Source organism: Dendrobates tinctorius, unplaced genomic scaffold (assembly GCF_039654945.1).
Source record: "Dendrobates tinctorius isolate UK_male_01 unplaced genomic scaffold, ASM3965494v1 ptg000020l, whole genome shotgun sequence".
Taxonomy (NCBI): Eukaryota; Metazoa; Chordata; class Amphibia; order Anura; family Dendrobatidae; genus Dendrobates; species Dendrobates tinctorius.
The window spans coordinates 13185465-13212403 of NW_027361688.1; the positions used below are offsets into that span (position 1 = coordinate 13185465).

At 41.1% G+C, this 26939-nt stretch overlaps 1 protein-coding gene across 6 annotated transcripts in view; it reads left to right on the plus strand.

Annotated features, from left to right (window-relative positions):
- Positions 1 to 26939, plus strand: part of SCUBE1 (signal peptide, CUB domain and EGF like domain containing 1) — a 266698-nt gene that overhangs the window by 137036 nt on the left and 102723 nt on the right. The window contains exons 5-7 of one of the 6 annotated variants that reach the window (XM_073567715.1): positions 12618 to 12692; positions 18537 to 18653; positions 25117 to 25206. In XM_073567715.1, the coding sequence (XP_073423816.1) occupies positions 12618 to 12692; positions 18537 to 18653; positions 25117 to 25206 (282 nt within the window). Of the gene's footprint in view, positions 1 to 12617; positions 12744 to 18536; positions 18654 to 25116; positions 25207 to 26939 lie in introns of all 6 variants that reach the window. The other 5 variants (XM_073567716.1, XM_073567713.1, XM_073567714.1 and 2 more) reach the window with 5 other exon arrangements.

Here is a 26939-nt window from a genome sequence, read left to right on the forward strand (position 1 = left end):
TAGGGGGTGGTCCACCTGGTCAGCTCGCCCCCGGGAGGTTCGTTGCCACGGTCTAGCGGGTCCACCCCAGGTGTACCTAACACATAGTCAGTTTATTTTATGTGGTGATATAATTCCTCCATCCATGGGCATACTGCTCTTGGCCTTAGTCTGCCATCTTCCTCATTCTGGCTTTGGTCAGGCTGGAGTTTTGGTCAGCTTGGATTTGGGTGGACTGTTCTGGGGGTCATGGTTCGTATTGACCACCTACATGTAGCATGGCTTTATGATGATGAGTGCTTGCACTGATACATATAGGTGAGCTCGATATGACAGCGCCCTCTTCAGGACTGCTAGGTGTAGAGGGAATCTGCCCAGTCAGCCAGTCAGGCACTGTTGGAGGTGCTCCTATGGACCTGAAGAAGGTGCTTACAGAATTTCAGGTGGAATATTTTTGTTGGGCTAGAATACCACTTTGATCAGCCTGGTAAGTATGAGGACCCCAGATTTAGCTGCTGTACAGGAGAGTTGGGGTGATGATGGAATCAAAGTTTTTTCTATCCTGACCCTCACTGGCAGCTTCAGATGAAAGATGTTCTTTCAGGGTCTCTATGGCTTATTTGAAGCTCCATGATTGATTGATTTCCAGGCCCATGAAGGAGCATTTGTGGTCTCCTGTAACAGGGCAGTTGTTTGGCATAAATGAAGGGTGCTGGTCTTATCTTGTCTTTCTCATCTGGACACGATGATGTTTTTTTTCTTTGGGTTGATGGGTAGTGCCAATGTGGAGCTGAATTTCTCGCAGTTTTGAAGGTTGTTTTTATAGGCTTTTCTCTGGTGGTGGTTTTTCATCTGCATACAGCAGGACTTTCATCCGAGAGTCATGGAGTGAGAGACCTTATGTCTCGAAAGTCTTCCATAGTGGTGGCAGCTCTTTGATGTAAATGTTGAAGAGTGTTGGACTTGGGGTGCAGCCCTGTCTGACTCCGCAGCTGTGCTAGAAATCGCCTTTCTTCTACCATTCACACTCTGCAGCTATTCTCAATGTAGGAGTTTTTGATGACATCATAGGTCTTTCCTCCTATTCTACTCTCCAGCAGTTTCAGGAATAGACCCACGTGCCACACTGAGTCGAAGGGTGCAAATGTGGTAGGTGGTGTGTTGGTTTGGCATGAACGCTTAGCTTTTGGAGAGGGCATTGTGCTCTGTGATATATACACTACTGTTCAAAAGTTTTTAGGGTCACTTAGAAATTTCCTTATTTTTGAAAGAAGAGCACAGTTTTTTCCAAAGAAGCTAACATTAATTGATTCAGAAATACACTCTATACATTGTTAATGTGGTAAATGACTATTCTAGCTGCAAATGTCTGGTTTGTAATGCAATATCTTCATAGATGTATAGAAGCCCATTTCCAACAACCATCACTCCAGTGTTCTTATGGTACTTTGTGTTTGCTAACTGTGTAAGAAGGCTAATGGATGGTTAGAATACGCTAGAACACCCTTGTGCAAGTATGTTAGCACAGCTGAAAACAGTTTGGCTGATTAGAGAAGCTATAAACCTGACCTTCCTTTGAGCTAGTTGATAATCTGGAGCATTACATTTGTTGGTTCCATTAAACTCTCAAAATGGCCAGAAAAAAAAGAACTTTCATGTGAAACTCGACAGTCTATTCTTGTTCTTAGAAAAGAAGGCTTTTCCATGCGAGAAGTCGTCAAGAAACTGAAGATTTCCTACAATGGTGTGTACTACTCCCTTCAGAGGAGAGCACAAACAGGCTCTAACCAGAGTAGAAAGAGAAGTGGGAGGCCCCGCTGCACAACTGAGCAACAAGACAAGTACATTAGAGTCTGTAGTTTGAGAAATCGACGCCTCACAGGTCCTCAACTGGCAGCTTCATTAAATATTACACTCAAAACACCAGTGTCAACGTCTACAGTGAAGAGGCGACTCCGGGTTGCTGGCCTTCAGGGCAGAGTGGCAAAGGAAAAGCCATATCTTAGACTGGCTAATAAAAGGAAAAGATTAATATGGGCAAAAGAACACAGACATTGGACAGAGGAAGATTGGAAAAAACTGTTATGGACAGACGAATCCAAGTTTGAGGTGTTTGGATCACACAGAAGAACATTTGTCAGACGCAGAACAACTGAAAAGATGCTGGAAGAGGGACTGACACCATCTGTCAAGCATGGTGGAGGTAATGTCATGGTCTGGGGTTGCTTTGGTGCTGGTAAAGTGGGAGATTTGTACAAGGTAAAAGGGATTTTGAGTAAGGAAGGCTATCACTCCATTTTGCAGCGCCATGCCATACCCTGTGGACAGAGCTTGATTGGAGCCAATTTCATCCTACAACAGGACAATGGCCCAAAGCACACCTCCAAATTATGCCAGAACTATTTAGGGAAGAAGCAGGCAGCTGGCATTCTATCTGTAATGGAGTGACCAGCGCAGTCACCAGAACTCAACCCCACTCAGCTGTTGTGGGAGCAGCTTGACTGTATGGTGCCCATCAAGCCACACCAACTTGTGGTAGGGGTTTCTGGAAGCATGGGGTGAAATTTCACCAGATTACCTCAGCAAATTAACTGCTAGAATGCCAAAGCCCTGCAATGCTGGAATTGCTGCAAAGGGATCATTCTTTGACGAAAGCAAAGTCTGAAGGAGAAAATTATTATTTCAAATAAAAATCTTTTTTTTCTGACCTTGTCAATGTCTGGACTAGATTTAACATTCATTTGGCAACTCATTTGATTAATAAAAGTATGAGTTTTCATGGAAAACACAAAATTGTCTGGGTGACCCCAACATTTTGAACGGTAGTGTATATATCGGTTTGCTCTGCCAACTCCTCTTGTATTGCTAAGGATAAAAGGACAGGCATCCATAATTTAACCAATGACGTTGGGTGACAGTTGGGAGTCCCCCTATAAACATTTGACGGCAGACTGAGCTTTCCGATACCGGTGGCATTGGCCCACGTTAGTTTGGGGGCCTTAACACATATGAAAAGGGTGTCTTTGTAATGCAACCCCTTTTAGCAAATTTCTTTAATGCAGAAAAAAAGCTGTTGATCTCTATGGATTAGTTTGGAAATCTGCTTATTGTGACTATTTGACATCAGGAATGTGCTGAGAAAATAAGAAGGCGGGATGATGGCACTGAAAACATGAGCGCTAGACGTTTTTTCATAGATTTTCTAATACTACATGTAAATATATGAAATACTTTAACATATTGCTCAACTTTTAGATTTGTAATTTCTCTCTCCCTGCTTGCAGATGCCTCCTTCTGGTGAAAAAACTGTAACTAAAAGATAGGGAGGAGGGAGATGCAGCTGCAGCAATCGGTAAATGTCACGTACTGATAGTCCAACTGAGTATGTCATGTGAATATATTTAGTGGATAAAACCCCTTTAAATTACCTCTATTTGTAATGGCTGCCCACTACATAGAAAATTCATATAGAAAAAGGTATACGTTCTCATAATCCTGCCTTATATATTGGGACCCGAAAGTCAAACCACCCAGAAGGTTTATAGATTAGCGTTTTAGCTGCATGCATCCGCCTCTAGTGCACATTTACTGTATGTTGGTCTATCGGACTGTAGTTCCTTTTCTTCTCCATCTGGCCCAGACCACTGTTACGATTTCTCCTTTCAACAATTAATTTCTTCACGCATGTTTCCTACTCCCAATGCTTCTCTGCACAGTCATATCATAATAATCTCCTCTGAGTTCCACAACGTAATAATGTGCCCCATACAATAATAATTCCCTCTTTGTGCCACCAAACAGTAATTATGTCCTCTTTGTGTCCCACACCCGACTAGTGCCCGCTTCTGTGCCCATGCAGAATAATTTCCCCTATTTTGACCACCACAAAGTAATTCGTTCTTTGTGCCCCTAAAAAATGATAGTTGCCCTCTTTGGGTGATATATGTATAAATACCCACATTGTGCTCTCTGCATTGCTGCCTGTGTTCTTCGCTATCCTGATTGACTTGTCAGGGCTAGCCTCTGCCTTAAGCCACACTGTCACTGTTATGCCTTATGTCGCATTTTTTGCATGGGTTATTGCAGATTTTTCCCAACTCTTTGGTATGGGTGAAATATGCTGAAAGAATTAACATGCTGCAGATTAAAGTTGCAAGAAGAAAAATGTGCAACATGCGCATGAAACTTGAAGAATCTATTTGACTTTGCTGGTTCTAAGAAATCCTTTAGGTTTTGTGACAAAATTACGCAGAAAAAAAAAAAAGTGACAAAACCATAATGTCTGTACATATCCAAAGCCTTCATGGCTGTGAGTGTACAGAAGATAGCAATGAGTTCAGAAGCATTACTGCATTACACGGCAGGGGCCACCAAGGTATTATAAGGTACATAAAATGGTCATGAATGGGTTGTCCGGCCTTAGGCTGGTTTCACACTTGCGTTTTTTTTCGCGGTATTTTAGCGCTCAATAGCGCATGCATTTTTTTTCCTATACTTTGCATGGGATGCGCTTATGTGCGCATACACATGCGTTTGTACTCGTTTTTCCGCGCATGCGTTTTTTTGCGGTATGCGCTCGGGCGCACAAAATGCATCCTGTTGCATTTTTTGGTGCGTCCGACTTGCCTCAAAAAAACGCATGCGCGCGCAATGCGTTTTTTTACAGCAAGACACCCATTATAGTCTATGGGTGCGCATATGTGCGCATTGGCATGCTTATGTATGTGTTTTTTTGCACATGCGTTTTTTTTTGTTAACCATGGAATTTAGGGGTTTGGGTTAGAGTTAGGGTTAGTTAAGGGGGTTTAGGGTTAGGGTCAGGGTTAGGGTTAGGTTTAGGGTCAGGGTTAGGGTTAGTTAGGGTTTAGGGTTTGGGTTAGGGTTAAGTATGGTTTGGTTAAGGGTTAGGGTCAGGGTTAGGGTTAGGGTCAGGGTTAGGGTTAGGTTTACGGTCAGGGTTAGGGTTAGTTAGGGTTTAAGGTTTGGGTTAGGGTTAAGTATGGTTTGGTTAAGGGTTAGGGTCAGGGTTAGGTTTAGGGTCAGGGTTAGGGTTAGTTAGGGTTTAGGGTTTGGGTTAGGGTTAAGTATGGTTTGGTTAAGGGTTAGGGTCAGGGTTAGGGTTAGGGTTAGGGTTAGGGTCAGGGATAGGGTTAGGGTTAGGTTTAGGGTCAGTGTTAGGGTTAGTTAGGGTTTAGGGTTTGGGTTAGGGTTAAGTATGGTTTGGGTCAGGGTTAGGGTTAGGTTTAGGGTCAGGGTTAGGGTTAGTTAGGGTTTGGGTTAGGGTTAAGTATGGTTTGGTTAAGGGTTAGGGTCAGGGTTAGGGTCAGGGTTAGGGTCAGGGTTAGGGTTAGTAAAGTCATGGTTTGGGTTAGTGTGAGGGGCCACCTAATGTTTGAAAAAACCGCAAACGCGGTAAAAACGCACTAAAAACGCATACAAACGCATAAAAACGCTGCGTTTTTTTCATGCATGCTCATAAAAATGCTTGAAAAAAACGCAGCAGTTGTATGCTTTTGTATGCGTTTTTTCAATGCGTTTTTTTTGCGGGAAAAACGCGCTGCAAAAAAAAGCAAGTGTGAAACCAGCCTTAGGCTAGAAGTCTGCAGTCACTTGTGAATCCTCACATTGCACGCTCTATGTGCTGTGAAGATTTTACAGTGCCAACGACAGCGGCAGGCACGTGACCGCAAGTATGCGATTTGCATACATGTGGTCACATGCCGACTAGATGTGCTTGGCCTTGTTCGATACAAGTCTTGTCAGAATGTAGCCAGGAAGTATGAAAATCGCTGTGAGGATTCACTGCATGCTGTCAGGATTCACAAGATTAAATTGGTTATCCAGCCTTGGGGCCCAAGGCTGGACAACCTCCATAATCTTATGTGCCCCCCTGGCTTAGGGTCTGGTTAATATGGGCCTTCTGCAACCCCTATAACCGATCCCTTATGATTCAAAATGCTAATTAGTCTGCAGTGATGTATTCATAGTCACAAAGCTGAATTATCCAATGGTGGAGGACACTACGACATCTCACCCAGAAAGGTGTAACATTCCTATGACCTTTTTTATCACACCTGAGCATCAAGGATCAGTGAGAGGGGCAAGCGGGAATTGTGACGGTGGGTAGTAAGGGGCCCAAAGAGTATTCTGTTCCTTCTGCCACCTTCTTTTTGAATATTCCTTGTGCTTTGGTGTGATAACTAGTGAGCAGTGACATATTGATAGTCGTAAAGCTGAATAATCCAATGGAGGAGGACACTGCGACATCTCACCCATAAAGGTGTAAAATTCCTATTACCTACTTATCGCACCTGAACATCAAGGATCAGTGAGAGGGGGCAAACGGGAATTGTTATGGTGGGTCGTAAGGGCCACAAAGAGCATTCTGTTCCTTCTGCCACCTCATTATTGATTCCTTGTCCTTTGGTGTGATAACTAGTCAGCAGTGACATATTGATGGTCATAAAGCTGAATAATCCAATGGTGGAGGACAGGAGACAAACTGGAATAGTAACCCCCAGTGGGGGGGGACAAACGGGAATAGTAACAATGGGGGTAGTATGGGTTTTAAAGAGTGTTCTTTGCCAACTTTACATGGCCAGGTTTAGTCTAATTTTCAAAAACCTTTTGTGCTCATCATGAAAAATGTAAAATATCATCAACTTTATGGAAAATTGTCCTCTAAAGAACTCATCTATATTAGTAAAAACTGTTGCCATCTGCATTATAATACACGTGAGAAGCAGCTGAGGTTCACAACTCATCAGTGTCTCGCAAATGGCTGATTTGTACTTGACACAATAAAAGTTTTAAAACTCTTGTTTGATGTCCCGAAGCTCATTGCATCAGATCGGTCATTCAGGCCCATTCTATTTGTGCCGCCACACTAGACCCTTTCAGCCACGTGAATTGTTTGTTTTACCCTCGAGGAACTACAAAGCGCTCTCAGAGACGTCGTTATTCACAGAAAGAAAGGAAGAAGGGGGGAAAAAAGTTTCTTCAAAAAGTTTTTTTTTTTTTTTTTTTTTTATTCTTCCCTCTCTCTACATAATTTTCCATTGATGAGGCTAAAACAGTTTTGCTCCCCTGACAAGATAATTGTTCTTGTTTTCCCACATTGACCAAGGGCTTGTTGCATTTCGGAACGCCTTTAAGGAAAGCGATGCAGAAAATGTTATTGATGGCGTCTCTGTGGAAACCGCATCTTCAGAATAGCACAGGCTGCCATTGTCGTGGACAATTCTGGTCTGTTCCTTGGTTTATCTATCTATACCCATGAACTTTGTCTTGATCAAGGTTTCTACACTTATCGGGAGACCTCAGAAAACAGATGGCTGAAAACCTCGGAATACATTTGAGACTTTCCCTAAGACGTCCTTAGAAATAACCTGCCGGTAAAAGTCCTTGAGAATTTTTCTTGACAAATGACATTTAGGGCCGGAAAATAATATGGCCACCATAGATATTCTGACCTAGATCGTCAATTAAATGTCAAGTCATGCCAAAAGCATAATGTGACGTCCGTCTGCGAGTCTGGGCTGCAGTAAGACAGCACCCTGAGCAACCCCGATACCCTTTACCCCTATACAGGGATCTGGATTTACAGCAGAGCCCAGGAGTTAGCTGTCTGAATAAGAGCAGCGGACTAGAGCAGGACGGTCGCCAGAAAGAAGTTAAAAAACAGGACCATAAGCGTAGTCAGGAATCCAAGTCTAAACCAGGCGGGCAGCAGAGGTACAAAAACGGCAGACAGTAGCAGAGTCAAATCCAGGCCAAGGTCAGAGTCATAAACCGGGAGGGAGGCAGAGGTACAAAATCATCAGGCAGGAGCAGAGTCAAAAATCCAGGCAAAGGTCAGAATCAAAGATGGCAAATAACAAACTAGCACACTGGGGAAACCAAGACTATATCTGGCGGCCTGCAAGCCCAGCCCAAAGGTATTTGAGGGATCAGATCATCCCTCACAGGTTCACGGTCTGATGACGTCATTAGGACCGCCCCCAGGACCAGGCCAGATGGTGATGCACCAACCCCTTCATGACCCACAGAGGAGCGCAGCCTGCGGCTGCCAGATGCCTGCGGAGGAGTCTCCTCCCTGTTAGCAGTACCCACGGGCGGACCACGGCGCCTCCCAGTGGCCGAGGCAGGAACAGCCGTCCCCGAGTTTGACCGTGACATGACAGTGCGGCGCCTCCCAGAGGCCGAGACCGGAATAGCAGAGCTCGGGTCTGACGGCGACGTGCCAGTCTGGTGCCTCCTAGTGGCCGAAGCAGGAACAGCAGTCCCTGTATCCGATGGCGACTTGACACATTTCTTGTCCTGTTCTGTTCCGCATAGATTTGACTTTTGGGATTCTGAAAAAGCAGATATTCCCAGATTGTTTTCAGGTAATTTTTTCTATTCTGGCATTTCCAGTGGATAATGTAGTTTAGAAGTACAAGATAATGCGTAATTCCCCCAAAAAAACAAACATTGTGCCCCTTTTATGGTTTGTAAGGAATGGAAGATGGAAGAGAACAGCTCATGACTGCTCCAGACTACACATGGAGATTATATGTAGTCTGTTACCATAGGAACACACAGATCTATATAGAAGCTGTGTACAAAAAAAATAGTTGATTATTTTAAAGGGTGCCGATGATTTTAAGAAAAAGTTTTGACTTGTCGGAAGTTTTGATTGATGATCACCTGGGTACTAAGACGCCTACTACCTGCTACGACAGGGAGCACTGCGTTTTTGTTTGCCAGTCTTTGGCTCATGCAAAAGTCCATATACTTCTTAGTCTGCTTTCTGGTCAGAAATTAGGGTGCACGTTGCTTAGTTTAGTGCTGCTTCCCGTTTTGCTTTAGCAATTGGAGGAATCAAAACTTCTGACATGCCCAAAATGTTTTTTTTAATCCATACTATTCCCCTTAGTCTGAGTCTGGTAAGAGAACTTTGATGAGTGACGAAGCCTTCATATCTAAGCCTCCACTTCTCATCCTGTGACCATCGCTGGACCACAAACCCTCTTTCTTCTCTTGCTGACATGATAAAGTCATATGGCTGGGCCGCAAGTCTTTGCTAATCCTCCAGACAAGGCCTCAGTCTGAGGTGTAATGACAGATGTGCTTTTCCTGGCCAGCACGCAGAGCAGGAGTATCCCGTGAACCTAAAATCACAATCCCATCTGCAGGGGATGATTGTATTGTTACCAAGGCTGTTTTATTTAGGAATTGGAACCATATGGACTTGCTGCGTAGACTTTAATTTGTTTATGTAGTGGCATGTGACCAGTACAATCTATTCTATCATACATCCAGCGTTAGGAGGGGTGATGCAGATATCGCTGAGCTTACAGGCTGTGCATTAGATCCCCCACAGTATATGCAATTTAGCCAAATATATATATATATATATATATATATATATATATATATATATATATATATATATATATATATAATATATTTATTTATTTATTTCTAGGATTCAAATGTTTCTTAACTTTTACTTTTTTTATTTGGAAGTCACATAATAGTTATACCAGCCATATAATTACAGCAGTGGAAATAAGTATTGAACACATCTCCAATTTTCTAAATTTATGCTATTGATATGAATTTCTTACCAGATGTCAGTAACAACCCCCCCATCCAATCCACACAGGCAAAGAAATTACCATAGATGTCCATAAATCATGTGTAATAATGAGAAATGACACAGGGAAAAAGTGTTGAACTCATTTACTGAAATTTATTTATTACTTCATACAAAAGCCTTTGGTGATGAAGCTGTATTGAGAAACTAGTCACAGGCATTGCTCAGGTGTGATTTTGGCCCTTTTTCTCACACAACTAGTCTTCAAATTCTGTAGGTCCCATGGGCTCCTTCTATGAACTCTGAGCTTTAGTTCCTTCCATAAATTTTCTATTGGATTCAGGTCCGATGATTGACTCGGCCATTCTAGTAGCTTTATTTTCTTTCTCTGAAACCAATTGAGAGATTCCTTGGCTGTGTGAAATGTCCACCCTGTTTTCATCTTTATCCTGGTAGATGGCAGCAGATTTCTATCAAGAATCTCTTGGTACATTTGTCAATTTACCCTTCCTTCAATCATATGAAGTTTGCCAATGCTGTATGCTGAAAAACTGCCACACACCATGAAGTTCCACTTCCATACTTCATTGTTGGTATTGTATTTTGGGGGTGATATGCAGTGCCTTTTGGCCTCTAAACAAGGTGTGTATTATGGCATCCAAATAGTTCAATTTTGGTCTCTTCTGACCAAACTATGTTCTGCCAGTATTTCACAGGCTTGTCCAAATATTGTTGAGCAAACTTTAAATGCGCTTGAACATGCTTTTTGTTCAGCAATGGAGTTTTGCATGGTGAGCATGCACACAGGTCATGGAAGTTGTGTGCATTACTGATTGTTTTCTTAGAAAAAAATTGTACCTACTGCTTCCTGGTCTTTTTGTAACTCTCCACAGGTCATCCTTGGTTCATGGACAACGCAACTTAATTATTTTCACTCCTCTGTCTGAAATCTTGCGGGGAGCACCTGATTGTGACAGGTTTATAGTGAAATAATGTTCTTTCCACTTCCCGATTATGGCCCCAACAGTGCTCACTGGAGCTTTCAGTTGATTAGAAATTCTTCAGTAACCAATGTCATCAGTACTGTATGTTTTGCAACAATAAGGTTGTGAAGGTCTTGAGACAAGCTCACTGCTTTTACCCATCGTGAGATGTTTATTGTGTGGCACCTTGGTAATGAGACACCATTTTATAGGCCATCAGATGATATTACTTTTACTAGGTGTCAGGATTCATTTTTAATTACTGAAAGATTTCAGCTGGTGTCATGACATTCCATGCCTTTTTGCACCTCTTTCTTCATGTGTTCAATAATTTTTCTCTGTGTTATTTCTCATTATTACGCATAGCTTAATTTATAAACTTCTTTGGTTTCATTTGTTTGCCTGTGTGGATTGGATGGGTTGTTACTGACATCTGGTGACCAATTCTTGTCAAGTGCACCTTTGGAAATATATTTACTTAGAAAATTGTTGACGTGTTCAATATTTATTTCACACTCTGTATGTTAAATATACTGTGAAATTCAGAATTGAGATGGTGATGGGCAGACATCCCGTTTTAACCCAGTTGGGATTGGCTTGTTTAAAAAACAAAAATGAGGCAGTAATGGGGGCAGAGTTCACCCCTGATTCTAAAATAACATGCTTCTCTCTTTATTAGACCGATGGACAGGGCAACATTGCAAGTTATGTTGAATATGTCCAAAGGTGTACCAGTGGGGGCTAGTCATGCATAGGATATGTTTCCCTGAGAGAGAGGGAGCATAGCCTGATCCCTTAGTATAATCAGGGTGTTGCTTGAGAACTCCAGATGGGGCATGTGTCCAGGCTTGGTCCCAGGATCGGATGTGGGGTGCCAACAAGTCTGTCTTTTGCCAGGGTGTTTAGATCATACCTGCCAACTTTTCAAAATTTGCTTCGAGAGAGTGAATTTTGCAGTATGCTCAGTGTTGAAAATTTTCGGTTCTGACCTTGCTCCTTTAATATATTATTCCCCTTTTATGATCATCCTCTGCCCACTTCAAGTCAATTTTCCAGCCACGTGATATATCGGCCTCTCCTCCCAGAGATTCTGGGGCATAAGAAACCTTCCGGAATAGCTAATTCCGGAACGTTTTTGAATTGGACCTAGGCTGACTCTTCCAGAAGTCGAGGAGGTCTCCCCCTTTTTTTTTTCCTAGGGCGTTGGCAAGCATGATTAAGATACAGGAGTAGGACAACAAACTGAATCTTTGCCTCTGTGATGGATAGGCTTACTATACCACTGTTATAGCAGGACCTTGCAGAGATCCCTAGGTCTTACACCAATGACATATAAATGGTGGCAAACACATACCAAGCCCTTCTTTTACATGTTATTGGTGGTGTCAAGGTTCTAGCCAAAACCAAGTAATTTTTGAAGTGTGGTCTTTTCACCTCTTTTCTACTAGATTAGCCCTTTGGCAGGTCAGCGAGCACAATTTTTCCAATGGTTCAGCTTTGGTAGTTGATGAAACATCAGCAAATGCTTAAATTCTCAGACCAAGATGGAGCCATAGAATATTAGGTAATCATGGCTTCCTTTTTCACAGCAGTTGGTATTCCCCCATAATTTTATATAAAAAAAGTAGAGTATTAATGGTTTATTAGAAGTAAAGATCCACATTAGACATAACTGCGTCAAACCTTTCAACATATTGGCCAATCGTCTAATGTCTATGGAGTCACTCAACTCTTAGATCTCATGATGTTCGAGCCTTTGGTACCACAAGAGATATCACAGCCTGTAAAGTCTGGTAATGGATTGATTCCTTCTTCCCAATTAAATGAAAATTGATGATGACCTTGAGGTGGTCAGGAGCATTTTGCCAAGTTAGTTGAAAGGGTTGGACACTAAACAGGGATAGGTGACAAATGTATGATCTTTCTGACCACCATCAATCATGAGTTGATCGGTGGTGGATAAGTGATATGTAAGACCTTTATGTTGAAAGGCTGTATGCATAATTTTAAAACTTATAAATGATTTAGGTCTCCAAGAATTTCTTCCCCTTGATGTGTTTCTCTGTTTTTCACAGAAGGCATGAATTGCATGAACAAAGATCATGACTGCGCCCATATCTGCCGAGAGACGCCAAAAGTCGGAGTGGCATGTGAGTGTCGTCCAGGCTTCGAACTTGCAAAGAACCAGAGGGACTGTACATGTAGGTAGCTGATGGTTTTTATTTTTCCCCTTCACATATCTAAATACCCCAAGGCTCTCTCCTTTCCAGTACCTGCATAATCTCCTGCTGTATCAGGTGTTTAGGTATGGTGTGCTTCTCAGTTGGGTAGGAGCTGAGCTACAGTTTTCGGCAACGGCCCAAAAACCAGTGTAGGGAGCTGTGATGTTCTATTCCTATGCACGACTCGAGGCCGCTGGAACTCATAGCAAGTAATTGGTGGGCGTGAAGTGTCGAACCCTATCCGATCTAACATTTGATGACCTATAGGATAGGTGACAACCACTCTAACTAGTCAAGGGAATGTTCAGTTTGACGGTTTACCAAAATTTTAGAATGCTATGAAATCCCAACTTGAGTATTTCTCTCCTTACCGATTTCCACCCAGTTCTAGTGCCAGCTCTTCCCGGGTCCCAAAAAAAAATCAAGGATGAAAATTCAGTTTTAAGTTTCACTCACTTCTTAGTAAAATAGAGGGTTGGTTCCTAGGTAAGGAAGAACTTAAAGGTCTTGTCTACCTTTTAGGCGATTTTTTTTTTACTTAAATGTATGGATTTTTATGAAAATGTTGCGCCGTTTGTCTTCTACAGCCTCTGTGTTACTAACTGTAGAATGAGTTAAAGGGGTTGTCCGGTCAAAACTGATAAGTCTGCAATCCCTCTGTGTGATTGCAGACTTATGAATCCCCTCCAGTGCACGCAATGTGCGCTACGGGAATTCGCCTGTTTCACACGGGGGACGGAGGGTATGTATGAGTTATACATACCCCCACCAGTGGGCGTGGTCGAGCCTGTGCCCTGACCAGTGACGTGGACTGCCAATTGGGCGTGGCCGACTGAAGGACGCAGCCTTGCTCTATTCAAGTATATCGAGAGCGAGGCCATGCCTACTTGCTAGTGGTATGTAAAAACCAGCGAATTACCCCCAGTGCACAGTGCGTGTGCTGGGAGGATTCATAAGTCTGCAGTCCCACAGAGTGACTGCAGACTTATCGATTTTGACGGGGCAACCCCTTTAACTCAGAACCCGGTAATCAGCACACTATGACATCTGATGGGGATTTTTAAATCTCTTATCTGTCTTTTTTTATCTGCCTTTTTCTGAGCTCCTCTCTAATTTCTGATCACAGACCACCTCAAAGTTGAATGTGCCAGGAAGCAAAGAGCCTGCAAAAAAGCCAAGTTGGAGCAACATTTCTAAAGAAGCCCAATTGCATAAATTCTAAAAAAAAATTTAAGTCCCCAATACAGATATTTAAGTTAAAAATAAAATAAAAAAAAATAAAAACCCAACACCGTTAAAAAAACCTCTCTATAGTAGTTTTGGGGTTATAGATCGCTCTGGAGTCTAGTGTAGAGTCAATTTTTTATTTTGGGCCATTTTCATATACACTGTTGGTGTGTAAAGCGGTTATAAAGAGCTTCTCTGTCTCTGGAGAACCTGACACTTCCTGCATTACATCGACAAGCAATGAATGCGAATGGGCAGTGTGTAATGCTTAGGTTTACCTGCAGAGGCGCTGCAGGGAAATTGAATACTTACAACTGAAATTTGCCCATCGATCACAGATGATCGGGGGACACTTTATAGTCAAGGAAACCATTTAATTAGGAATTATGTAAAGCAGAGAACCCTTTCAAAAAGAATGCAATTAGACATCAGCCTAATTCCTCCTTATTGGCATATTTGTGAGCCGTCTATCACGTTAATATTGGCCCTTCTTCCTTAGAAATGCTTCACATTCTTGGCTAGGCACCTACATCCTAATGAACCCGATTTGTATAAAATTCATTTATCTTAAATGATTTGAGATTACAAAGCCAGATAAACATGAAGCATCAAGAAAGGATGCTGCCCCGGGTGATTGATAATTACCCATCTGGAGATACCGCTTTTGATGTTTATAATCTTTTGGATGAAAGAAAGAAAGAAAGAAAGAATAAAAAATAGTTTGCGTCACCAGGTGACAAACAAGGATCTAAAGGGTAATGTTTCTCCTTGTGGAGAGTGACCGGCCAGGCCTGGTGGTTTGGTCCTGATGAAGAGGTTTGAGAACCTTGAAACGCGATAACACAATAACCCGCATTCATGTTTCACCTTTTTGTGTGATTGTACCCCTGGCAGTACCCCACCGTACACCTCATTTATTGCATCGTATCCCATTGGTGGTCCTGCAGCAGCCCTTATATGCTTCTATAGGAGTTGTGACTTTCACAACCCTATCAGGTGGGCATACCTATATTTTATGCCACTTTATTACCAGTTAAGACCCTATTTGTGCTTTTTGTCTCTCCAGTTTTAGCTTTTACTCAATCCAGGCCTGGCATGTCAGAGTGAGGAGACTTCTATTCCATGCCTGAATTTGCATATGGGATAAACAGGGACATCATCCCATGATATGTGGTTGGCTGCAGCCTGTGACGCTCAAAGACAGTTCATGTATCCTCCATGATGTTTTCTTGACTGGTCAGTGATGAACCACATTCTCCCCTTTTTTGCCTAAATGCCACTTCAAAACCCTCAAAGATTTGAAGTACGAAATGTCCCAAGCTTGAGTGTCTTGGAACATGTATGAAGGCTTGTGACAAGGGTTGACTTCTAGCCAAGTCTTTGTCTTTGGTTACTCAACATCGACCAAAGGTTAGACCTGATACTAGGACTATCCCAGTAGAGCAATTTTTTTTCAGATTTCTTCTGATGTCCCCGATTCAGTCCTGGTTTGGTTAGACCAAGTAATGACTCTTGTCAAACCCAAAGTTATTTGACTTTTTGGGCAAAGTTGCCCCACTTTCTTCCTACCACTAAACATGACGCTTGCCATGTAATCGGTTTATGTGGATTGTGATTACTCAACAGTTCGGAGAGAAGTCTTCTGTATTGTTCCCCCTCATTACAATTTAAAGAGTTTGCCCATCTTTGGAGGATGTTGTTCTTGTTGTTGTTTAACTTAAATGGATGGTTTTTGGGTCTAAAAATTATTTTTACAATTGGTTTTTATTAAAAATTTTTGCACGATTTAACTTTTACAGGTTCTTTGTTTTTCAGCACATCCAACTTAGATGTGGTCTTTGGTCACAAATCATATGAAAGAAGCTCAGAAAAAGACAGATAAAAGAGTTAAAAATTCTCCCATCATTCAATCAGAATAAGCCAAATCTTCGTGAACTTATTCTGCAAAAAAGGATGCAACATTTTTAAAGAAACCAAATTGTAAAAATGATTTATAGTCCTAAATTAATGCGTTTCAGTAAAAAAAAAAAAATCTCCCAAGGTGGACAACCCGTTTTAAGGTGTCCTTGCCGTTTAGTTTTCCGACGGCTATCAATCTCCCCCATATACACATGGACATGGCTTCATCGAGCATGCATATATTTTCAGTGGTGAAAAAGGAGTAAGCTGCCGCTAGACATGTCATCTGCTAGCGACTGATCTTCCCTGAAGACAAAAAATCGGTATGGCAAAATTCTAACAGCCCGATCCTTCTTTCCTCCAACATCTGCCATTGTGGGATTGAGCTAAACCCTATAAATATTGGTTGATTGGCCACTGTTGTCACATAACATTTACATGACTGTCAAGTTGTAGAAGAACCGAGGATATCATATTGAAATTATTAAGGAGAGTATGTTACGTAATATTGCAATTAAAATTATGTAACCCCTAGTGCACATTAAGTTTTTTGGCAAAATTTGCAACGTTCTGCTGTTTGCGGTAAACCAATGAAACAAAAGAAATGTAAATATCTCAACATAACCCATAAAACATGTGGTTTCACCAAATTTAGTGGAAAATGCCACTTTTACTGAACTCTGCAGTCTGCAAATGTGATGTATAGCAAAACATCAGCTTCTGGCAGTGTTCCTGAGAAACCTTAGCCCATTCCTCATGTGCAATGGCCTTCAAGTAACTGGATGCATGTCATGGTTCGTGTCATGTGACTGTGACAGCAAGTTTACAGTGTTTCAGGACTTCTGAAACTAAGTCTTGGTGTATGCTTAGGATGATTGTCCTGTGAAGGTCAAATGACACCCATGCTTTCACTTCTATACAGTTGGCATTTTTCCTAGAATTTCTTCCTACTTGATTGGATCCATATTGACCTATTGCCCTATAAAAACTGCAGCTACCAGTGCTAGAAGAAGCAAAGCAGCCCCAGAGCCAAGTCACAACCATGCTACACTGTAGGCATCATCAAGTCTTAATCATGTTTCATTGCAAGCATCACTGAGTCACCACCATGCTAAACTGCATCATCAAACCACCAATATGCTTCACTGTAGATATCGCCAAACCACCGCCATGTTTCATTGTAGATATCACCGAACCACCACCATGCTTCACTATTGGCATCATGCAGCCACCACCATGCTTCACTGTAGGCGTCACCCAGCCACCACGATGCTTCACTGTAGCTATCAAGCCACTGCCATGCTTTACTGTAGGCATCACCGAGCCATTGTCATGCTTTACTGTAGACATCACTGCTCAATCGTCATGATTTACTGTAGACATTACCAAGCCACTGCCATGCTTCACTGTAGATATTAGCAAGCCCCTACAATGCTTCACTGTAGATATCATCAAACCACTGCCATGCTTTACTGTAGGCATCACCGAGCCACCACCATACATCACTGTAGATATCACTGAGCCACCACCATGCTTCATTGTAGATAAAACGAGTTACAAACATACTTCACTGTAGGCACCACCGAGTCCCCACCATGCTTCACTGTAGGCATCCGAGTCCCCACCGTTCTTCACTGTAGGTATTACTGAACCACCATTATGCAGAACTGTACATAAGGTTTTCTTTTAAGTGTATGCTTAATCCTTCCTCCTTTATACACACCACTGATCCATAGGGCCAAACTTGTTTAGTTTTATTTCATCTCCACAGAACAGAGTCAGAAAACTTCTGTAGCTTTATTTGTATAGCATTGAGCATGTTGGAGTGACCTTTCTTGTGCTTTTGGGTCCGTAAAGGTTAGTCATTGGAGTTGGACATGTAAACCATCATCGCTTAGTATGCTCTTTACTAGATAAAATTAAACCTCAATTAAACTTGCTGCCTCAGCCGGTGACCGTTTCCTCTTTCTGCCATATTCAGGTAGTGTAGACAGCTTTCCATTAACTTTGAACTGGTGAACTTTGCTTCCAGGTGTATCTCTATGAACATTCAATACTTTTTCTATCCTTTTCCTGGTTTGTACAACCCACGAATATTAGTGAACAGGATTTCATTGCCCTTGAGGAATGGGCTAAGATTCCCCAAACGGTTGTCTGGCTATACTTCACCTCTGCAGCAGGTCATAACAGCCAGAGGGACTCTACTAAACTGGGAGTCCCATAAAGGAACTTTTGTAGGATTATATTAAGAAATTCACATATGTCTTCACTTAAAGGGGTTGTCCCATTCTCCTTTTTTTTATATACTGTAGTAACAGAGCGCACTCCTGACCATGACTCATTAGTAATACGGCTCAACATTTATGCTTATCTCGGACGTGCTGGTTTGTTCACATGAAAGTCCTGTAGGATCGTTTAGTCATGTCTGGGCGTGTTACATTGGCACAGCCTGACCAATCAATCCTGATATCCCGATTTTAATGTATTTTTCAATGGTGTTACTGCAACGTAAACGCGGCCCCTGCAAAAGGGGAAATGAATGGTACTTTGAAATTGGATCAATTTGTTCTCTTCTCTGATTAGCAGCTATTTATTTGTCATTAACATTTTCTGTTTGTTTGCACATGTATTTTTGGGTCTAAATAGTAACCTGTAATTACGGAAATGGAGGCTGCCAGCACACCTGCGACGACACGGAGACCGGCCCAGTGTGTGGCTGCCACCAGAAATATGCCCTTCACTCAGATGGTAGAACGTGCATCGGTAAGTTCACACCAAGGTTTTAATTGTGGGGATAAGCAATCTCTAGTGCTCACAATTTTTTTTTTTTTTTTTTCTTGTAGGAAACCATAGCTTTTATTAAAACAAACAAAAAATAAATAAATATATATATATGTGTGTGTGAAAAGAAACACCAGCCCCAATTATACACAGCGCCCCCTCTTGTCTGTGGGCTACGACTAGTATTGTAGGAGAATAAATTCTATCCAAAAAAAAATATTTCCCAGAGTTCAGATTAGTAAAATATTTGCAGTTTTGCTTCCCGGTCAAGTTATATCCAGCTGACGAATAGTTGTGTGGGTTCATAATTACTCCCTCATTGTTGAATTCTCTTGTGTGTAATTTTTCAGTTCTTGATAATAACAAGTTGCGCTACTGTACTAGTCCCACGGGGCGTTGTAATTAGAGGTCCGTCAAGCCTACAGCTGTCTGATTTCCCAGGAAGGATCTCTGTAGTGGGACGTAGAGTCGTGTGTGCGCAACTTGTAGTGGGAGGAGAATTAGAAAATAAGGAAATAATGGGCGGGTCTAGATAGATGGATAAAACCAAATTGGATAGAAAGATATGCGATGAGATTGGTATTCAGTAGATGGGTAGATATGAGACGGATATTTGGTAGATGGATAGAAATGAGATGAGTATTGGGTAGATGGATTGATACGAGATGGATATTGGGTAGATGGATAGATATTACTATTAGATGGATATTGGGTAGATGGATAGATAATGCGTAGATGGATAGATATGTGAAGGATAATAGGTAGATGGATAGATATGAGATGGATATTTGGTAGATGGATAAAAATTAGAAGTATTGGGTAGGTGGATAGATACGAGATGGATATTTGGTAGATGGATAGATACGAGATGGATATTAGGTAGATGGGTAGATATTAGATGGATATTGGGTAGATAGATAAAAGATGGATATTAAGTAGATGGATTTGAGATGGGTATAGGGTAGATGAATAGATATGAAATGGATATTGGGTAAATGAGTGGATATTGGGAAGATGGATAGCTATGAGAACGATGTTGGAAAGATGGATAGATACGAAATAGGTATTGGGTAGATGGATATGAGGTGGGTATAAGGTAGATGAATAGATATGAGAAGGATATTGGGTAGATGGACATATATGAAATGGATATTTAGTAGATGGATAGAGACAAGATGGATATTGTATAGATGAAGAGAGACAAGATGGATATTGTATAGATGATAGAGACAAGGTGGATATTGGGTAAATAGATACGAGATGGGTATTGGGTAGATGGATAGATACGAGATGGGTATTGGGTAGATGGATAGATACGAGATGGGTATTGGGTAGATGGATATATATGAGAATGATATTGGGAAGATGGATAGATATGAGATGGATATTGGGTAGATGGATAGAGACCTGACATGTCAAGTCTACCTTTCATTCCTGTCCACTTTCAGGAACAAAATGAACCTTCCCTCTGAGTTGAGCTGCATCAGATGCATCTAGCAGCCTCTTAACTTCACACTTCAATAGCAAAACTCAATATCTATATTACTAGCAATATTGGGTGGCATCAAAACAGTCCACCAGATCTTTGTTACAATGATACCAGTGTCCTTATCAGCTGATCAACCCCGTGTGCCTTCTGTTTTTGGAAAAGTATTGACAAGACACCTATACAATGTTAACATCCACATCATATGAGACTTTATTGCTCCTTCGTCTCAAAATAGCCAATATTATGGTATCTGATTTTGGCATCAAGCCAGAAGGCATTGCTATTTACCCTTCCACGCTGTTTTCCATTCCTTGGAGAACGGAGTCCTTCACTGATTCTTCCTACCCACTGGCATAGAGGATGGAGCCCTCACTGTTTATAGGCCTCTTTGTAGATGTCTAAAAATAATAGCACCAAGAGCAATGGAGATAATTCAGATTGTGTATTATTAGGCATCTTTTATTATCCAGAGTCATATAGGTACCATGGATGATGAGTTTTTTTAGTATAGTTATTACCTTCTCATTATCATCTCTGGAAATCAACTGTCTGATCTACAGCTTCTATTATCTACTATCCATGGTTTTCCATCATATTTTTTCCACTTGCACATCATCAAAGACTAAAACACATTGGATGAGAACCGAGTCTTCGCGGAAGATTAGTCCCCCAGCACCTCTCCAGTGTCTCCTTGTCGCCTCCTCTACAAACAGTATTTATACAGTCCAGAGGGGTTTTTTTTTCCATAGCACTTGCTTCAGGTTTCTGATGATGTGATACAAAATCATATTATGACAATTCCAAATCTCTTAAGCTGACCTCGGCTTAAAGGAATTCAATTATACCAGGCAGTGGAATTAGAATTTCGTGATTAATGACCTCGAGGCTATTAACTTTTACTTGTGTTTGTTCCTTTGCAGACACTCAGTCATTTTCAGTTTAGCTTTAGGATGACATCAATGTATTTGACTAATTTTTTTTTAAAGAGGAAATCCACCCAAATGTGGTCTTGTTTTAATAGAAGGCTACTTCTAATGAGACCTTTAGAGACACCTCGAAAGGTCCCATCAGTGGAACTTAAACCACCACTGATTGCCACATTTATAACCCCTAGCCATATATACTCCACTCAAAAGAGAGGATCACACAAGCTTTTTATCAAGAATGTTGAGTCAGATATCTTAAGTGCCTGCCCATTTTGTGGTCATATAAACTGGCAAAGGAATATGGGGGGGCTTTTAAAAATGTTGATGTTTTGGAAATTGGTGATGGTCCAACATCTCGAGGTGTGTGAAGTGCCACTCGAAAAAAAATTGAGTCATAAGGACAACCTCAGTCGATATTTCCAGATTTCTTAAAAGGGCTCTTTGCTTGGAACTCCTCTCTACAAGTTATATAATTTGTAAATAATTGGTTGATTCGCAGGATCCAGTTCAGGGGTCACCTAAGTATTCTGTGGCCATCATAAGCCTCCTGCCTGCCAGCATCCACAGCTCTTCTTTCGGTTAACCGGTCTGCAATAACATCACATGTGCATCACACCACAAAGTTGATGTGGCACCAGACAGGCTAATCAAAAGAGCCAATGATCAAGATTGACAAGACTAAAAGTAGTCTACCAGTTGGATTATGCGTATTCGATCATACCTGTGTAACCACGGGTTGATTTAGCATTATACAAAGAGTCAACCTTAATTTTGCTTATGAGCTCACAAGTGTTCTGAGGGCGGTCCAAGACCCAGCTGTCTTCAGTAAACCTCTCCTAATTCTTCCTCGTTGGTTTTGACCGCTCCACTGTCTTTACACACACTGAAATCTCACATATGTGCCAATTCTGAAAGTCTCTTACCTGGAGCTTTTGGTTTTGGCTTAATAGACATAAGCCAACTAACTGCCTCTTAATCTTTTATTAACATGTTTAATAAGATAAAAAATTTAGGCGTAGAAATCGAATAATTATTTAGCACATAATTTCAGATGTAGAAACCACATGGTATTAAAAATGGACGTTGACTTTTACTAATGCATATTCAAGCCTAATCTCCCATAATGTTCAGCCAACTCCCGAGGGAGCATCATGAGAGAAACGAGTTAACCTTGTGGGATTATATAGATGTCATACGTAATATTTATATTCTATAAAAACATTTATATTTATATTTAATAAAAATTATTGTAGATAGATATTTAGTTAATCGTAAATGTGTCCAATGTTTCATGTTTTTGCTTTTCAGCCTTTGGGGCTTTTCCTCAGATCTTCTTTTGCCGCTTTTATGTATAATGTGTATGAAATTGTGCTTTATATTGTAAAATAAACAGTTTTCATTGAACTGCCAAAAAAGTATATTTTCAACTGGAATGTCTTTCACTTGTGTTTTTGTACAAGTTCCAAAAATATACATCTTGAGCATTATGTTTATTTCTTCTCCAGTGCCATTGAAGCCGAAAACCGTGATGTTTTTCAATCTCGTCAATTAATGATGTTTTATACGTGTTTTACATTCCTATTGTCAGTCCCATTTGATCCCTGTGTCCAACCCTCCATTCCCTCTTCTATTTTAGTTTTTTTTTTTTTTTTAATGTCCTGTTGTTAATGGGAAAAGGCTTGTTTTTGGTTTTGATGTGTTTTGTTTTTTTTTTATTAATTTTTTTTTTTTTTTTTTAATCTTATTTAATTTTTCGTTCTGAATTACTCTGCTTTCTGGTGATGGTCCCTGATTGCCTGTCTTGTCTTAAAACTGATGTTTTATGAATAATATCCAAAAAAAATTATCATATACGCTGATATCAAATAATACAAGTAAACTCAAAAAGAGCCTCGTTGCAGCCTTATCTAATCTAGAACTTGTCAAATGTGTCCTACACTCAACCATGTAGTGTTGCCGGAGACAGGCAGCTGCCCTTTACACCCCTGACCTTCCCCTACCCACCTTGCTAGCTTGTATGGTGCTCCTCATAGCATCATTACAAGACTGCAAACCATTTGCAATGCTAGACAAATACTCCCCCTCCTTTTTTTTTTCTTTTGTTTAATACATTTGTCTGTTTGCCTCACCTGACTCTTTCTTTTATTTGCTGCATGTATAAAACCTCTTTCCAGAAACTGCATTGAAGGGGATGGACAAAAAATGTGCCTAAACATTAACAGGCAGGCAGTTGCTTCACCGGCAAAAACCGCTCCTGCCGGTGATTCGGCTGCCTCTGCTGGCGTCACGTCGGCAGAGCGGCGACTTCTTTTCCTCCCTGCTCTGTCAATAGGGCGTGAGTTCCGACGACATTCTGATTGACAGTATGCTCCCCCAGTTTGCCAGCAGGAATCCGGCTGTCAATCAGAATGTTGTTGGAAGACCCGCCCCGTAAACGGACCAGGGCAGAGAAGATCTTCCTCTCTGTCGACGCAACACCAGCAGAGGCAGCTGAATTGCCGGCAAGAGCGGTCTGTGACCGTTCTGTGCTGGCGAAGAACAGTCCCAGGCACAACAGGCAGGTAGGTAGCAACTACCTGTCAGTTAAGGTTTAGGCACGGTTTTGTTTTTTCACAAAGTCCCGGATATACTTTTTAAAAATTAGAGGTGATGTCCACCTTAGTATAAAAATAAAATAAGATGATCTGCAAATATTATGAGTATTTTCCCCTACTTTATAGTAACCCATTCAGATTATCTATATTAGCACAATCAGTTACTATTTGTAAGCATCTAGTCTTGGTTCAGTAGTGTTGAATGGAGCTGACCCAAATTACCAGGGGGTTAAAAATAAGATGGAGACCTATCAGGTCAACTTCTGACCATACATAACGACTATGCACACGACAATCCTTCCTCATGAAAAATGTAGGATATGTCCAGTCTGAATTGATAACTATAAACCATCATGATGAGTCCGAGGCGTGACTTAAAGCCCTTAGGCCCAAGTGCAGATATGTGATTGGCTCCTACCTACGATGTACTATTTCTAATAATGGCATCTTGTCGTGAGATAGAAGATCCTTTGGGTGTCTTCAGACCCCAGGGCCTAGATGCAACTGCTACCTCTACAACCACTATAGGTACGCCTGAGCTCTCCAACATACACTTGTACTTCTACCATAAGGCAACTTCCAAATCATCTTATTTAGATTTGGTGGATATAAAAATTGATGAGATACTCCATATCCCGAGGCATTGCACTGCTAGCCTGTTTTGCACCCCTTCTTTTACCCATCTGTTTCATTTTGTCTTCATCCTACCACGGCTTTATTAACCTTCTGTTCCTGAGCTTCTCAAGCCATCCTTTCTTGTGTCGTTATGTCCATCTAATGTTCTGTAGACCATTAATAGTCCTTGTGATGCTGTATGTACACATATGAGCTTACCCTTTTTTTTTTTTTTTTTTTTTTTTTTTTTTTTTTTTCCTTCCGCTGCTTTTTTTTTGCTTCACTGCATGTTGACCAAGTATTAGAACCTATTTTGCGACATCTGAATGTCTACTTAAGTGTATTTCATAGACAAGCAGGCAACCAGCACTGCCCAATTGATCTTCCTCTCTTTTTATTCCTCTTGTGGTCTGGATTGTGTCCGTGCATGCTATGTGTGCCTTCTCTGTCACGTTATTAAAAGGTCTGTCTCTAAGTGTCTCTTAATCATCCATCACCGGACTGTCTACTCACACCGTGTATCACTGACTGGGTCTCTTCTTGGTTCTCGAGAACTTTAATCACTTTTTTTTATTATTATTTCTCTGCCTGGTATATTAATAGGATCCTTTCTCTGTATATATAACTTCACTCATCATCCCCTGGCCACTAATCGTTTCTCTTGTGGGCTTCTTCAGGGGATTAACACTCTCTACTTAAGGAATTCCATGCTATCACCGCTGGCTTGTAGACTTTGGATGTCCATTGCCAAGAGGCTGTCGTAGAAGTTTGGGCTTTTGATTAACCAAATGCTCCATGTTTGTCCCTTACTTGTGTTTTAGAAAAGGATGAGGCTGCAATTGAGCGTTCTGAGTACAATTCCACGTCAGTTACTGATGTGGACAAGCGGGTGAAACGGAGACTCCTTATGGGTAACATTTTTCTTCCACTTTTTCTCTTTTACAAGAAATGTGTTCTCACTGTGTGTTGTGTGTGTCTGAGTGTTTGTGGTGGGTCCAGAGCTGCCTCGGAGTTTGATTTATGGGCAATACATTTCACAAATGGTTATATAGGTCTACTTGAAAATTTTGTAAATGGAGACCGTATTAAGGACTAGCCTTTTTACGATAAGGTGTTTTGTATTTGCCTTTCAAAATGTTACTGTCCGCTATGAAATCCCAAGTCCGTTCCTCAGCTGTAGTTTAACCATGATGACCTGAAGGATCTGAAAACCCATAAAATACATATAATTTACTAGAATGGTGGGAACATGTCCTAGGCATTCTGATTTCCATTGGAACAGTATGGATTCCTGGGTTTCTCAAGGGGTAGACTTGCCAATCTAGGTATATATATGTATTTTTTTTTTTTCATTGGTTGGTTAAGGATCCAGGAAGGGTATTATGTCTTCTTGATCCAGGTACTTAAGGTATTGAGTTTTGAAGGCAACGTTCCCTAGGAAAGAATTTGCAAAAAATAGATCTCTCTACCAGAAGCTAAAAAGTATGACTGGTAGGTGGCTACCTTGCAAGTCAATGCCTTAAAGGCTGCCTAATAGACGATCAGGTCAAGGCATGAAGATTCAGCCTGCGTAAAGCCAACAAGATTCCTACGCCGTGCCGAAACAGAGTACCATTTCTAAAACTGTGCCTTCAACTGGTGGATGTCTGTTTGTTTCTTTGTTTTTTTCCTGTGCAGGAGTACTATTTACCTGGTTAAAGTTAATGTGGGACCACTTTAAAGTTAATTTCAGTTTTATGTATTAAACTAGTGACTTAGTAAAATTATATTACTATACATATAGTCCATGGAGTTGTTGATTTTAGAAAAGATTTGCTTTTTAGTACAATAGCTTTTGAGACTTGCATACTTCCCACGGCTTACTATTGCGAAGCAGAGTATTAAAGGGAATATGTTAGTAGGTTTTTCTATGTAACCTCATAGCAGCATGATTTAGAGGCTGAGACTCTTATTCCAGCAACGTGTCACTTACTAGGCTGTGTTGTTGTTGTTTTTTAATAAAATCAGTATTTTATCAACAGGACATTATCACTACAGGACTACATGTCATGTGCCTCCTAGTCCAGCCATGCCTCCAACACTGGCAGCTTGCTGACAGTGTACACAGCTGCCGATCAGTGGTGTGGGTGGGGTTATACAGTGCTCAGCATTTGAGCTCTGCCAGAATCACGGTCTCAGCCCCGATATCGTGCTGGTCTTGAATTACATAAAAAAAACCCGCTGCTGACAGATTCCCTTTATCAGATATCAGTTATCAGTGGGGTTTTACTGTTCAGGACCCTTATCTATTAGCCAGAAAGCTACATGGAGCAACTCTCGCTCTGTATATGTATTACATTCAATTAAGCGTTGCGCAATCCTTAATTTCCCCTGTAGAGGCGCTGTAGAGGAATTGAACACTTGCCATCAGATTACGACTGATCGCTGATCGCCCCCGCATTCGATATTCAATTGTGCTATGATTTCCGTATAGCCTAGGGAGCCTCTCAATAAGAAGGCATTGTACGAAATGGACCACATTCCATAAAAATATGGCTTTTAAAGTTTCTGTGAAGTTTTCTTGTAGTTAAAAAAAAAAAAAAAAAATCTCACTTTGTCATCAGAAGGAAATGTTCCTGCAGATCGCACGCTAAACAGTGACGGT